This window comes from Gymnodraco acuticeps, unplaced genomic scaffold (genome assembly GCF_902827175.1).
Source record: "Gymnodraco acuticeps unplaced genomic scaffold, fGymAcu1.1, whole genome shotgun sequence".
NCBI classification, from domain to species: Eukaryota; Metazoa; Chordata; class Actinopteri; order Perciformes; family Bathydraconidae; genus Gymnodraco; species Gymnodraco acuticeps.
The window spans coordinates 395,132-411,381 of record NW_022990693.1 but is presented as its reverse complement, the minus strand read 5'-3'; the positions used below and the strand labels follow the sequence as shown (position 1 = coordinate 411,381).

Here is a 16,250-nt window from a genome sequence, read left to right as displayed (position 1 = left end):
GTCACAGTGTTTTTTCTTCTTCTCTCCTTCCTTTCTCCTAGGTTTCCCCACATGAAAACAAAGGTTCTCACTGGGGACATCACAGGAGGTAAAGTGGAAACAGAACATCTCGAGGGAGAGGTGAACATCTCTCCACCTGAGATACCTGGAGCTAAAGTGAAAACCAAAGTAAAAGGACACAAGTTTGGAATCAACTTCCCTAAGAGCAAACACACAAAGTCAAGCTCAGCATTGGAGACTGGATCTGTGGAGCTGAAGCCCCCTGGGGTGAACATCCAGCCACCGTCAGTGGAGTTTAGTTTGTCTGGAGATAAAAACATAGACATAGAGATGGGAGGAGTTAAGCTTAATGCGCCTGATGTGGAGTTTGCACTACCTTCCGGAAAAGCTGAGGCGTCTTTGCCCGCTGTGAAGGGAGAGGCTAAAATCAAAGCTCCTAAGATCAACATCAAAGGAGGCTCTGATGCAGAGGCTACAAGTGGTAAAATGAATGTAGACTCAGGCAAAGGAGATGCAAAGCTAAGAATGCCAAAGTTGAAACTGCCAAAAGTTAGACTCTCACGCCATTCGGATGAGATAGATGGTGAGATTAAGGTGAAAGCCAAAGGTATGAATGTGCCTCAAACTGACATTACACCTCCAAAAGTAGAACTCAAAGGAGGTGGTAAGATCAATCTCCCTGAGGCAAACATTTCAAAATCAAAGATGGAAGTTGATCTCTCGGGAAACGCTGCATCTGTTGAAATGCCTTCTCTTGATATTTCTTTACCACACGTGAAGGGAAAGTCTGACATGGAGATTTCGCTCCCAAAGTACGAAGGAGCTGGGAAGACAGCAATCAAAATGCCTGCCATGGACATCTCTGTGCCTGAAGTAGATTTGGAATTTGACACTGGATGCAGAATTCCTGATGAGGTAGAGGGCACTTTCACAGGGCCCAAAATCTCCAGGCCAAAGGTTGACATCTCATTACCAAAGATGGGTCCATCAAATGTGAACATTGAAAGTCCAGAAGGTGGAGGAAAATTTGGTCTACCTTCTGTTGACATAGCTCTCCCAAAGGTGGAAGCAGAGGGGGACGATGTAGATATGCACTACTTTGTTGGTGGAGATGGGAAGTTCAAAATGCCTGAGTTTGACATATCGCTTCCAAAGATGAAGTCACCAGAAGGAGAAGTACATTTTAAAGGAGAAGGCTTTAAATTACCCATGGTAGACCTGATACTTCCTGAAGGCAAAACTGGAACAACTGATGTTGGAGGAGGAGGAGCATTTCAGTTACCAACGTTTGACATCTCCATCCCTAAAATGAAGACAGGTGAGGTGGACATCGAAGGCCCTGAAATAAAAGGTGGGAAGATCAAAGTGCCCACTGTTGATATCTCTGTTCCCAAGGGAACCGTAGAGGAGCATTTGAACATTGGGATCAGTGAATTCAAAGGTGGTAAATGCAATATGCCCTCTGTAGACATTTCTCTCCCAAAAGTGGAGGTACCTGAAGGAGACTTGAGCCTAGAATGCCCCAAACTTCCAAATGTTGACTATTCCCTCCCCACGGCAAACTTGGGGGGCAACATGGAGTTAGAGAGCAGTGTTGGTAGTGGAGCCAAGTTCAAGCTGCCAACTTTTGACAAAACACTCCCAAAGATGAAAAACAAGGAAGGAGAGGTTAATATTCAAGGACCTAATATTAAAGGAGGAGCAAAGTTCAACACGCCTTCTTTAGATGTGTCACTACCAAAGATTAAGATGCCTGAGGGAAATATTGGACTTGAGGGACACTCCGTTGATATCTCTCTTCCAAAGGGGAAAGTTGAGGTTTCTCTCCCTACAATTAAATCAAAGAAAGGTGACATCAAAATCAAGGGATCAGACATCAAGGCTGGGGAAATGAAGATGCCAACTATTGAGATTTCAACCCCACCAGGAACATCACAAGGCAAATTCACTGCTGAGGGTGAAGGAAGAGGTGCTGAATTCAGCTTGCCATCTGCAAACATCGCTCTTCCTGCAATAAAAATCCCTGAAAGAGATGTGAATTTACAAGGCCCAAAAGTCAAGGGTAGGACATTTCAAATGCCAAAAATCAACTTCTTGTTTCCCAAAGGAAAAGCAAAGGGAGATATTGACATTGATGTTCACTCTGGAAAAGATGGGAATTTTGAAATACCATCCTATGATATTGGACTACCTAAAGGAAAAGTCAAAGGCCCTAAGCTTAAGGGAGGAAAAATCAACATGCCAGACATTGACTTGTCTCTCCCCAAAGGCAAGGCTGACCTCAGTATTGAGGGTCCTGAGGTAAAAGGAGGAAAACTCAAAACACCTACATTTGATGTTTCACTTCCGAAAATGAAGCTGCCAGAGGGCAATGTGGAAATTCCCACGGTTGATATTTCACTCCCAAAAGTAAAAATAGCAGGAGATATCGATATGCAAGGACCTGAAATCAAAGGTGACATGTCCCTACCTAAAATGAAGTCTCCAGAGGTAGATATCAGCCTTGAAGGTCCTGATGTTAGAGGAGGAAAGTTTAACTTGCCAACTGTTGACATTTCACTCCCTAAAGGAAACCTTGAGGGTGACCTTAAAGTTGAAGGTCCTGAGGTAAAAGGGGGTACATTTAAAATGCCAACATTTGATATGTCTTTCCCAAAAATGAATTTCCCAGACGGTGATGTCAAACTTAAAGGCCCAGATATCAAAGGAGAGAAGATTGCAATGCCAGACATTGATATTTCACTTCCCAAAGTAAAAGCAGGAGGAGAAATGTCAGGACATGCTGGGAAAGGAGGCAAGTTCCATATGCCTTCTTTTGATATCTCTCTTCCCAAAATGAAAGCTAAGGGGCCAGAGGTCAACATAGAAGGTCCTGAACAGAAGGGAGGAAAAATCGACATGCCAGACATTGACCTTTCACTCCCAAAAGGAAAGGCTGATGTTGATCTCAATATTGAGGGTCATGAGGGAAAAGGAGGAACATTCAAAATGCCCAAATGTGACATTTCACTTCCAAAGATGAACCTGCCAGAGGGCAATCTGGAAATGCCAAAGGTTGATATCTCACTCCCAAAAGGAAAGGTAAAGGGAGATGTTGACATAGAGGGACCTGACTTTAAAGGTGACGTTTCATTCCCCAAGGGAAGAGTTGAGGGAGACATCGATGTGGAGGGTCCTGAGGCGAAGGGTGGCACATTTAAAATGCCAACATTTGATGTCTCAATGCCAACAGTTAGTCTCCCAAAGGGTGATGTCAAGCTTAAAGGCCCAGACATGAAGGGAGGGAAGATCGAGATGCCAGACATTGATATTTCACTGCCTAAAGGAAAGGCAGGAGGACACATTGAAATCGAAGGACATGGTGCAAAAGGAGGCAAGTTCCATATGCCCTCTGTTGATATCTCTCTTCCCAAAATGAAAGCTAGGGGGGCAGAGATAAACATTGAAGGTCCTGAAGTTAAAGGTGGAAAGCTAAACATGCCTTCACTTGATGTTTCTCTGCCCAAATAAAATCTCCCAATGTAGATATCAGCCTTGAGGGTCCTGATGTTAAAGGAGGAAAGGTCAACATCCCAACTGTTGACATTTCACCTCCCAGAGGAAGGGTTGAGGGGGAGATAAATGTTGAAGGCCCTCAGTTGAAAGGAGGGAAATTCAAAATGCCAAAATGTGATGTTTCTCTACCAAAAGCGAGTCTACCAAATGTTGATGCCAATGTAGAAGGAACCGATTTGAAAGGAAAAATGTATATGCCAACTGTTGACCTTTCACTTCCAAAAGGAAAAGCAGATGTGGATATAGACATTGATGGGCATGGTGGTAAAGGAGGCAAGTTTCACATGCCCTCACTCGATATCTCTCTTCCTAAAATCAAAGCAAAGGGACCTGATCTTAATATCAAAGGACCTGAAATCAAAGGTGACATGTCCCTACCTAAAATGAAGTCTCCAGAGGTAGATATCAGCCTTGAAGGTCCTGATGTTAGAGGAGGAAAGTTTAACTTGCCAATTGTTGACATTTCACTCCCTAAAGGAAACCTTGAGGGTGACCTTAAAGTTGAAGGTCCTGAGGTAAAAGGGGGTACATTTAAAATGCCAACATTTGATATGTCTTTCCCAAAAATGAATTTCCCAGACGGTGATGTCAAACTTAAAGGCCCAGATATCAAAGGAGAGAAGATTGCGATGCCAGACATTGATATTTCACTTCCCAAAGTAAAAGCAGGAGGAGAAATGTCAGGACATGCTGGGAAAGGAGGCAAGTTCCATATGCCCTCTTTTGATATCTCTCTTCCCAAAATGAAAGCTAAGGGGCCAGAGGTCAACATAGAAGGTCCTGAACAGAAGGGAGGAAAAATCGACATGCCAGACATTGACCTTTCACTCCCAAAAGGAAAGGCTGATGTTGATCTCAATATTGAGGGTCCTGAGGGAAAAGGAGGAACATTCAAAATGCCCAAATGTGACGTTTCACTTCCAAAGATGAACCTGCCAGAGGGCAATCTGGAAATGCCAAAGGTTGATATCTCACTCCCAAAAGGAAAGGTAAAGGGAGATGTTGACATAGAGGGACCTGACTTTAAAGGTGACGTTTCACTCCCCAAGGGAAGAGTTGAGGGAGACATCGATGTGGAGGGTCCTGAGGCGAAGGGTGGCACATTTAAAATGCCAACATTTGATGTCTCAATGCCAACAGTTAGTCTCCCAAAGGGTGATGTCAAGCTTAAAGGCCCAGACATGAAGGGAGGGAAGATCGAGATGCCAGACATTGATATTTCACTGCCTAAAGGAAAGGCAGGAGGACACATTGAAATCGAAGGACATGGTGCAAAAGGAGGCAAGTTCCATATGCCCTCTGTTGATATCTCTCTTCCCAAAATGAAAGCTAGGGGGGCAGAGATAAACATTGAAGGTCCTGAAGTTAAAGGTGGAAAGCTAAACATGCCTTCACTTGATGTTTCTCTGCCCAAAATAAAATCTCCCAATGTAGATATCAGCCTTGAGGGTCCTGATGTTAAAGGAGGAAAGGTCAACATCCCAACTGTTGACATTTCACCTCCCAGAGGAAGGGTTGAGGGGGAGATAAATGTTGAAGGCCCTCAGTTGAAAGGAGGGAAATTCAAAATGCCAAAATGTGATGTTTCTCTACCAAAAGCGAGTCTACCAAATGTTGATGCCAATGTAGAAGGAACCGATTTGAAAGGAAAAATGTATATGCCAACTGTTGACCTTTCACTTCCAAAAGGAAAAGCAGATGTGGATATAGACATTGATGGGCATGGTGGTAAAGGAGGCAAGTTTCACATGCCCTCACTCGATATCTCTCTTCCTAAAATCAAAGCAAAGGGACCTGATCTTAATATCAAAGGACCTGAAATCAAAGGTGACATGTCCCTCCCTAAACTGAAGTCTCCAGAGGTAGATATCAGCCTTGAAGGTCCTGATGTTAAAGGATCAACGTTTAACTTGCCAACTGTTGACATTTCACAACCTAAAGGAAACCTTGAGGGTGACCCTAAAGTTGAAGGTCCTGAGGTAAAAGGGGGTACATTTAAAATGCCAACATTTGATATGTCTTTCCCAAAAATGAATTTCCCAGACGGTGATGTCAAACTTAAAGGCCCAGATATCAAAGGAGAGAAGATTGCGATGCCAGACATTGATATTTCACTTCCCAAAGTAAAAGCAGGAGGAGAAATGTCAGGACATGCTGGGAAAGGAGGCAAGTTCCATATGCCCTCTTTTGATATCTCTCTTCCCAAAATGAAAGCTAAGGGGCCAGAAGTCAACATAGAAGGTCCTGAACAGAAGGGAGGAAAAATCGACATGCCAGACATTGACCTTTCACTCCCAAAAGGAAAGGCTGATGTTGATCTCAATATTGAGGGTCCTGAGGGAAAAGGAGGAACATTCAAAATGCCCAAATGTGACGTTTCACAATTGAAAACACCAACTGTTGACATTTCAATACCCAAAGCAAACCTTAATGTCGAGGGATCTAAGGTTTTGGGAGGTACATTTAAAATGCCCAAATTTGATATGTCTTTACCAAAAGCAAATCTGCCAGAGGGTGATGTCAAACTCAAAGGCCCGGAAATCAAGGGGGGGAGGATTGAGATGCCCAACATTGATATGTCACTTCCCAAAGGAAAAGCAAGAGGTGAAATGGAAATTGAAGGACATGCTGGAAAAGGAGTCAAGTTCCATATGCCCTCTGTTGATTTCTCTCTTCCGAAAATGAAAGCTAAGGGACCAGAGATTCATATTAAAGGCCCTGAATTTAAGGAAGGAAATATCAACATGTCAGACATTGACCTGTCAGTTCCCAAAGGAAAGGCTGGCATCAGTATTGAGGGTCCTGAGGTAAAAGGAAGAATATTCAAAACGCCTACATTTGACGTGTCACTTCCAAAGATGAACCTGCCAGAGGGCAATGTCAAAGTTGAAGGACCAAAGATTAAGGGAGGAGAGATCTCAACACCAGATGTTGATATTTCAGTTCCTGTTGGAAAATTAGAGGGAGATATCAGCTTTGAAGGACCGTCTGGAAGGGGAAAGTATGAATTGCCAAAGGTGGACTTATCTGGTGTTGGGCTCCATATGCCAACTCTTGACATAAATCTCCCCAAATTTGATCTTGACCTTAGCATTCCCTCTGGTCATAAAGACAAAAGCCTCAAAGTGGACACCTCTTGGCCCGAAGCATCAGGAGATTTAAAGATGTCTGGTCGCATAGGAGAAATCAATCCAGCCAAGGTGAAAGTAAAGTGTACAGACATTGCGACAGGTGGTGTAGAAGCTCCAGGTGCATCCCTCAAACCTCCTACTATCAGCGGTGTTCTTAAAGCCGAGGGAGGCAGGCCTTCTTCAGGGGGCAGCTTTGATCTGCCTGATGTTTCCCTCAAATTCCCAAGTTTCTCTCTACCAAGGTTTGGTGGAAAGTCTAAGAGTGGTGATTTTGCAATGTCTGTCCCCAAAGGAGACATTTCCCTCAGCTCACCGCATGTGGAAGGAGAGATAAGGGCACCATCAGTAGAGTTTGATGGGGACGGAAAAGTCAAGGTGAAAAAACCTAAAATTAAAATGCCTTCATTTGGTGTATCCAAAAAGCATGCAGATGTATCCGTGTCTTGTCCTGATGTGGATGTTAAAGTTAAAAAGGGAAAATTCCCCAAGTTTAAAATATCACCAAAAAGTCAGCTCCCAGAGGGAGGGGTTGATGCTGAGCTGGGGGCAGATGTTGAAGGGAAAGGTGGCTTCCATGCCCCTGACGTCACTCTCAAACTACCAAAGTTCTCAATGCCAGGATTTGGCTCTAAAGAGAAAGATTTAGGTAAGCAAAGTGTTAACTTTGAGTCTAAAGCCAAGGTTAAGATGCCCTCTGTTGAGTTCTCACTACCAGCAGCTAAGACACCAGAGACTGAGGTTTTGTTACCTAAAGCAGAGGTGGATGTCTCAGAGGCTGATATCAGAGGTTATGAGGTAAGCCTCAACATTCCAAAAATGCCAACAATTGACATTTCCATCCCCAAAGTAGACCTGGATGTGTCCCTGCCTAGAGTAGAGCATGATGCAAAGACTGATGGAAAAGGGGGCAAATTCAAGTTGCCTGGAATCAAGATGCCTGACATTGATCTGTCCCTTAGAGGGAAAACTGGGGACCTAAAAATGCCAGATGTTGACATCTCTCTGCCTAAAGGAAAGATTGAAGGTCCAGATTTTGGAATGGAAGGGGGAACCGGAGGAAAATTCAGAATGCCGCACATGAGAATGCCCAACATCGACATCTCCCTGCCCAAAGGAAGGATTGAGGGTTCAGAGATGGAAATCGAAGGCGAGGGTGGAAAGTTTAAAATGCCTCATCTCAACATGCCTTCAGTTGACATTTCACTTCCCAAAGGAAAGATAGAAGGTCCCGATTTTAAAATGGGGGGAGGTACAGGAGGAAAGTTCAAAATGCCTCACATAAAAATGCCAGATGTTGCCATCTCTTTGCCCAAGGGAAGGATTGAAGGTCCAGACGTTGAAATGGAAGGAAGTCAAGGAGGAAAGTTCAAAATGCCTGATGTGAAAATGCCAGATGTTGACATCTCTCTGCCTAAAGGAAAGATTGAAGGTCCAGATGTTGGAATGGAAGGAGGTACAGGTGGAAGATTCAAAATGCCTCACATGAAAATGCCCAACATCGACCTTTCTCTGCCTAAAGGAAAGATTCAGGGTCCAGATGTTGAAATGGAAGGAGGTACAGGAGGAAAGTTCAAAATGCCTCAGATGAAAATGCCAGATGTTGACATCTCTCTGCCCAAGGGAAGGATTGAGGGTCCAGAGATGGCTATCAAGGGAGATGGTGCTAAATTCAAGATGCCACATCTCAGTCTGCCCTCTGTTGATGTTTCACTTCCTAAAGGAAAGATCGGTGATCCGGATATTGAAATAGAAGGAGGCACCGGAGGCAAATTTAAAATGCCGCACTTGAAAATGCCCAACATTGACATCTCTCTGCCCAAAGAGGATATCGAAGGTCCAGGCGTTGAAATGGAGGGAAGTAAAGGTGGAAGATTCAAAATGCCTCACATAAAAATGCCAGATGTTGACATCTCTCTGCCCAAAGGAAGGATTGAAGGTCCAGATGTTGAAATGGAAGGAGGTACAGGTGGAAGATTCAAAATGCCTCACATGAAAATGCCAGATGTTGGCATCTCTCTGCCCAAAGGAAGGATTGAAGGTCTAGATGTTGAAATGGAAGGAAGTCAAGGAGGAAAGTTCAAAATGCCTGATGTGAAAATGCCAGATGTCGACATCTCTCTGGCCAAAGGAAAGATTGAAGGCCCAGATTTTGGAATAGAAGGAGGAACCGGAGGAACATTCAAAATGCCTCACATGAGAATGCCCAACATCGACATCTCTCTGCCCAAAGGAAAGATTGAGGGTTCAGAGATGGAAATCGAAGGCGAAGATGGAAAGTTTAAAATGCCTCATCTCAACATGCCTTCAGTTGATATTTCACTTCCCAAAGGAAAGATGGAAGGTCCCGATTTTAAAATGGGGGGAGGTACAGGAGGAAAGTTCAAAATGCCTCACATGAAAATGCCAGATGTTGACATCTCTCTGCCCAAGGGAAAGATTGAAGCTCCAGACGTTGAAATGGAGGGAGGTAAAGGTGGAAGATTCAAAATGCCTCACATGAAAATGCCCAACATTGGCATCTCTCTGCCTAAAGGAAAGATCGAGGGTCCAGATGTTGAAATGGAAGGAAGTCAAGGAGAAAAGTTAAAAATGCCTCACACGAAAATGCCAGATGTTGACATCTCTCTGCCTAAAGGAAAGATTGAAGGTCCAGATGTTGGAATGGAAGGAGGTACAGGTCGAAAATTCAAAATGCCTCACATGAAAATACCCAACATCGACCTCTCTCTGTCCAAAGGAAGGATTGAGGGTTCAGATGTTGAAATCAAAATGCCAGATGTTGACATATCTCTGCCCAAGGGAAGGATTGAGGGTCCAGAGATGGCTATCAAGGGAGATGGTGCTAAATTCAAGATGCCACATCTCAGTATGCCCTCTGTTGATGTTTCACTTCCTAAAGGAAAGATCGGTGATCCGGATATTGAAATAGAAGGAGGCACCGGAGGCAAATTTAAAATGCCGCACTTGAAAATGCCCAACATTGACTTCTCTCTGCCCAAAGGAAAGATTGAAGGTCCAGATGTTGAAATGGATGGAGGTACAGGAGGAAAGTTCAAAATGCCTCAGATCAAAATGCCAGATGTTGACATCTCTCTGCCCAAGGGAAGGATTGAGGGTCCAGAGATGGCTATCAAGGGAGATGGTGCTACATTCAAGATGCCACATCTCAGTATGCCCTCTGTTGATGTTTCACTTCCTAAAGGAAAGATCGGTGATCCGGATATTGAAATAGAAGGAGGCACCGGAGGCAAATTTAAAATGCCGCACTTGAAAATGCCCAACATTGACATCTCTCTGCCCAAAGAGGATATCGAAGGTCCAGGCGTTGAAATGGAGGGAAGTAAAGGAGGAAGATTCAAAATGCCTCACATGAAAATGCCTAACATTGGCATCTCTCTGCCCAAAGGAAGGATTGAAGGTCCAGATGTTGAAATGGAAGGAAGTCAAGGAGGAAAGTTCAAAATGCCTGATGTGAAAATGCCAGATGTCGACATCTCTCTGGCCAAAGGAAAGATTGAAGGCCCAGATTTTGGAATAGAAGGAGGAACTGGAGGAAAATTCAAAATGCCTCACATCAGAATGCCCAACATCGACATCTCTCTGCCCAAAGGAAAGATTGAGGGTTCAGACATTGAAATGGAGGGAGGTTATGGAGGAGCATTCAAAATGCCTCACATGCAAATTCCCAACATCGACATCTCCCTGCCCAAAGGAAGGATTGAGGGTTCAGAGATGGAAATCGAAGGCGAAGATGGAAAGTTTAAAATGCCTCATCTCAACATGCCTTCAGTTGATATTTCACTTCCCAAAGGAAAGATGGAAGGTCCCGATTTTAAAATGGGGGGAGGTACAGGAGGAAGATTCAAAATGCCTCACATGAAAATGCCAAACATTGGCATCTCTCTGCCCAAAGGAAGGATTGAAGGTCCAGATGTTGAAATGGAAGGAAGTCAAGGAGGAAAGTTCAAAATCCCTGATGTGAAAATGCCAGATGTCGACATCTCTCTGCCCAAAGGAAAGATTGAAGGCCCAGATTTTGGAATAGAAGGAGGAACCGGAGGAAAATTCAAAATGCCTCACATGAGAATGCCCAACATCGACATCTCCCTGCCCAAAGGAAAGATTGAGGGTTCAGACATTGAAATGGAGGGAGGTTATGGAGGAGCATTCAAAATGCCTCACATGCAAATTCCCAACATCGACATCTCCCTGCCCAAAGGAAGGATTGAGGGTTCAGAGATGGAAATCGAAGGCGAAGATGGAAAGTTTAAAATGCCTCATCTCAACATGCCTTCAGTTGATATTTCACTTCCCAAAGGAAAGATGGAAGGTCCCGATTTTAAAATGGGGGGAGGTACAGGAGGAAAGTTCAAAATGCCTCACATGAAAATGCCAGATGTTGACATCTCTCTGCCCAAGGGAAGGATTGAAGGTCCAGATGTTGAAATGGAAGGAAGTCAAAGAGGAAAGTTCAAAATGCCTGATGTGAAAATGCCAGATGTTGACATCTATCTGTCTAAAGGAAAGATTGAAGGTCCAGATGTTGGAATGGAAGGAGGTACAGGAGGAAAGTTCAAAATGCCTCAGATGAAAATGCCCAACATCGACTTCTCTCTGCCTAAAGGAAAGATTCAGGGTCCAGATGTTGAAATGGATGGAGGTACAGGAGGAAAGTTCAAAATGCCTCAGATCAAAATGCCAGATGTTGACATCTCTCTGCCCAAGGGAAGGATTGAGGGTCCAGAGATGGCTATCAAGGGAGATGGTGCTAAATTCAAGATGCCACATCTCAGTATGCCCTCTGTTGATGTTTCACTTCCTAAAGGAAAGATCGGTGATCCGGATATTGAAATAGAAGGAGGCACCGGAGGCAAATTTAAAATGCCGCACTTGAAAATGCCCAACATTGACATCTCTCTGCCCAAAGAGGATATTGAAGGTCCAGGCGTTGAAATCGAGGGAAGTAAAGGAGGAAGATTCAAAATGCCTCACATGAAAATGCCTAACATTGACATATCTCTGCCCAAAGGAAGGATTGAGGGTCCAGATATTGAAATGGATGGAGGTACAGGAGGAACGTTCAAAATGCCTCAGATGAAAATGCCAGATGTTGACATCTCTCTGCCTAAAGGAAAGATTGATGCTTCAGGGATGGAGATCAAAGGTGATGGTGGGAAATACAAGATGCCACATCTCACCATGCCCTCTATTGGTATTTCACATCCCAAAGGAAAGATTGAAAGTACAGATTTTGAAATAGAGGGAGGTGCTGAGGGAAAGATCAAAATGCCTAGCTGGAAAATGCCAGATTTTGACATTTCTCTGCCAAAGAAAAAAATGGAAGGCCCTAAAGTTGAAATACAGGGGGGTGAAGGAGGAAATGTCAATATGCATGATGTGGACCTATCTCTCCCTAAAGGAAAACTGGAGGCTGAGGGAAGAACCAGCAAGCTGCCGCATATCAAGATGCCAAAAGTTGATATTTTACTTCCTAAAAGTAAAAGTAAAGATATTGAAACATTGAATCCATCCTGTGAAGCAGAGATCAATTTACCAGCTGTTGAATTAGGAGGGGAAATTGTGCCAAAAGTGTCATCACCAGAGTTGGACGTCGATGCAACACTGAATAGACCTAAACAAGGCACAGAAGCTCTTGGGGAAGCTGACTTGCATGTTGAGGGGGAGCACAAAGGCCTCAAACTTAAGATACCTACAATAGACATCAAATGTCCAAAAGGCGACCTGGAGCTGGATTTAGGACTTTATAGAGGAGAGGGCAAGAAGGACAGGAAAAAGATGGAACTACCTGATTTAGATATCAGCACAGCAGGAACCAGCAGCAAAGTAAAGGGCCCTAAAGTCAAAGGAACAAAATTCCACATTGGGATGCCAAAAAAGAAGACTGGTCGAGATGTAAAAGCAGAAGCAAAAATATGCAAAAACTGCGGTGATGAAGATTTAGGTGGTCATATCAAACACAAATGCAAGAGAAACGAAACATTTAAGTACGAAGTTGAAATTGAAACACATAATGGACATAAAAATAACAAAGGTCGTGTTAACATCCCAGTACCAGAGTGTACTTTACCAAGTGTTTGTCTGACAAACAAACAAGGCTCGGCTGACTTTGGAACAGCGGGAGAGGGTGGCTTCTCATCATCCAGAGCAGAAATGAGAGTGCCCAGGATTCCAGACATAGATTTTGACATAGGTACAACACAGGATGAAGATGAGGACGGAACAGAAAAAGACAAGAAAGTCAAAATCCCTAAGTTTGGGGTCCCATTACCCTCCATCTCCTCTCCTAAGGGAAGAATGAATATCACTGGGCCAGAAATTCAGTATGAGGGTCCTAAAATGCCTAAAGTAAAGAAAGCTGTATTTGTCTTGGTAAATCCTCCTCAAACAGGTGAGCCCACTGCATGCTCACACCTCCCAAAAGAGGAGGCGACAGCTCAGGCTGAAACAGAAGGATTTAACGTGAAGTTGCCAAAAATCATAATGAAGCCAAACTTTGGGAAGTCCAAAGAAAAATCAGCTGCTGTGTCGTTTTCTCCTAGCGAATCAGGGTCCTTTGATGTCAATCTTAAGGGTGACGGTTCAAGATCCAATTTCAATGGTGCAAAAGATCCTCACATAAGCTCCAAGGATGATAAAGGGACATTCAGCGGCAAAATCAATCTTCCAAAGGTACAGTTAACATCTCCATATGGCAAGATGTCTGTAGAGGGGGAGGACTCTGGCATGAATATGAAACTGGGAAAGGATTTAACAACAGTACACATGGAGGAATTCACTAAAGAACTTAAAGTAAAATCAGGCAACATGGCCTTCTCTGGTTTTAGTGAGGAGCTCCCAAAGGATGTGGTGTCATCTCATGCCAGAACAGACATGCTGGACAGAGACAGCTCAGAGTCCCCTGCTAGTTTCACCATGGAGTTTAGCTCTGCAAAAGTCCAGCCATGGAGCGAGGTCGAGAGCCAAAGCAAGGAACCCGAAGAAAGGGAGTCTTCCACCTGGTTCAAGGTCCCTAAGTTCAACCTGAAGCCACACTCCACAGGTAAGGATACCAAAACTTCAAACGTTGATCACAAGACATTTGAAAAATGACACATAGTCTTTTGCAAAGGGTTGACGATATCCAAGTCCTACTGTAGGTGTCTTATCATGTGACTGACTTTCAGTATAACTCGTGCAGTATTTACTTTTTGGATGTTTGTTTCTTAGTCTTTCACCAGTTCTCTGAACATTGAAATGCAACACAAAACCACTGCATCACTCCTATTTCAGAGACATTGAATAATTGCACAAGTCTTTCAAAAATAATAATAATTCTCAAATCAAATAAGTAAATTACTTAATACCTGTTTCTTTCCTTATTTCACTATTTTGTCATATGTTGTTACAATTGGCACTACTACATTATACATCATCAGCAATTTATCCTTGCTATTTTTAATGTGTTGTGTTTTTGTGTTTATTATATAAATTAATAATATATTTTTTATATATAATATATAATATGTATATCCCCTGCTACTTCTCTGCTACATAAAACTAAGTTTCTTTTCTGTCATGATTTCCTAACCTCTCATCCTTTCCTATCCTTGCTTCCTTTCTTCTACCCACCTGCTTGTCTCCTCCCCTCCAGGCTTCCTCCAGATAACCCCCGAGGGTTCTCCTCAGGCCCAGCGGAAGGGGGAGGTGGCAGGTGAGGCTGATGTCTCAGGGTCTTTCTGCCTTCACACCTCAGGGCTCGACTTTAGCACGCAAGAAATATCTGAGGAGCACCAAGCCTCCTCCGCTGAGGAGGGAACTGTCACCATGGTGACCAAGACCACCAGAGTCACCCGTCACATGGTTTCCTCTGAGATACGAACAGGTGAATCTTCAGCCACCACAACAACAACAACTCACAAGGTGTCGGACTTTAAATACTGAGGATGCTGTAATCATATCTTAAATGTCTTTAAATCTTGTTGGGTTTCTTGGTGAGGTTGCAGTGTTCTTGTAGCCTAGGCTAAGCCTGCGAAGTGGCAAACCTCGATTAGGTAAAGGTCTTTCTTTTTTATTTTAATGGGTGAGATATGAATGTGATGAAAAAACAGTTGCATTTCATCAATCGGCATCATTGTCATTATAAAACCAACAGAGTAATATGTGCTTCCTTTCTTCTCATTTTAAATGTAATTTTTGTAACTGTTGTTAGAGTTTTGTTAGTTTAGTTTGTATTATTTATCAGATTTTGTTTGGTTTTAAAGTTTTCACTCTGAATGTAAACATGTCACACTGCTTGATTATTTATTGTTGTTTGTTCACAATGCGCTGGAATGAGTCATTTACTCTCATCAGTATCATGGATTTGACAATTATTTGAACTGCAACAGTACAGGCCAGAGTAATGTTCATGTAAATACATCCATATCATTGCTTTTATGAAGCAGTATTCCCTCGATTAGAAATGTAATTATTTTCATATTCACCAGTCAGGAGAAGAAGTTATATTGTGTGACCTAATAATAACCTGTTTTTTTGTCTTGAAGGAAAAGTGTGAGCTTTTTGAGATTATAGGCTAATCTCATTTGCTGCCATAGTTTTATATTTGACGCATTTAGCTGATGCTGTTACCCAGAGACAGTCACGGTGCGTGAGCAGGACACTCTGGACTCTTTTCTTGCTGTGGGGATCAGACCTGTGACTTCTGGTTGAAGGTTCATACATTTACTGTAGGCCACCCTGCTGCTAATCAATTTTATATTCATGTTTTTACTGTAGACTGCCAAAAAACACACTGCTGTATATTTTGTGTGTTGACTCTTGGCTTCAAGATACACATCCTGACTGATGCTGATGTTTTGCAACTCATCTGTGAACTATGTTGTGTTTCAGAACATCAATAGCAGGCTCAGAGGACATTTGGGGATTAGGGTGCTGTTGGGTGCTTTAACAAAATCACTGAGATAAGGTCTACATTTCAAACTGTAAAACTTTTTCTCTTGAAACTTAAAAAATGGTCCTCAAAAAATGATGTTACTTTCAGGCTGCTACAATGACATTTCAATTATTGATCAAAATCAAAGTTGAGGTTAAGCCTTTTGCCATCTTTAAAAAAAAAGTTTGTTGACTACACATTTAGACATGTAAAATGAATTCCCAAATGCAATATAGTACCTACACAAACACAGCTTCTGTAATGATACTGGCATCAAAGTAGAACTTTTTAAAGCTACCGATTGTATTCACATCTCATAGCCATTGTCAGTTTCACAGGGTATACAATACAGAGCTACTTTTAAGGTGGATATAACGCATTTGAGAATGGACAGTCTTTCATTAACATATTTTAAGACTGGGCCTGTTTCTCGGGTAGCAACAAGGTCAAGGTAACACACACCTATTCATTTCTATTTGTATTAGGATTTTTACCTTTCTGATTTAATCAAGTCTTCAAGTTTCTTTTGGATTATAAAGGGTTTCAGTGCCAAGTGTTTTTGTCAAAGCTGCATTGGAGAGAATGTTTAAGATGTCAATAAATAATAATCAATAAAATTATATAATTTTAAA

General features: G+C 42.7%; 1 protein-coding gene across 1 annotated transcript in view; it reads left to right on the top strand.

Moving 5' to 3' along the window:
- The window catches only part of prx (periaxin), a 35,186-nt gene extending 18,936 nt beyond the window's left edge, over positions 1–16,250 (top strand). The window contains 3 exon segments of the mRNA XM_034230511.1: positions 42–3,505; positions 3,508–13,746; positions 14,338–16,250. Of these exon segments, the coding sequence (XP_034086402.1) occupies positions 42–3,505; positions 3,508–13,746; positions 14,338–14,627 (13,993 nt within the window). The 3' untranslated portion in view covers positions 14,628–16,250.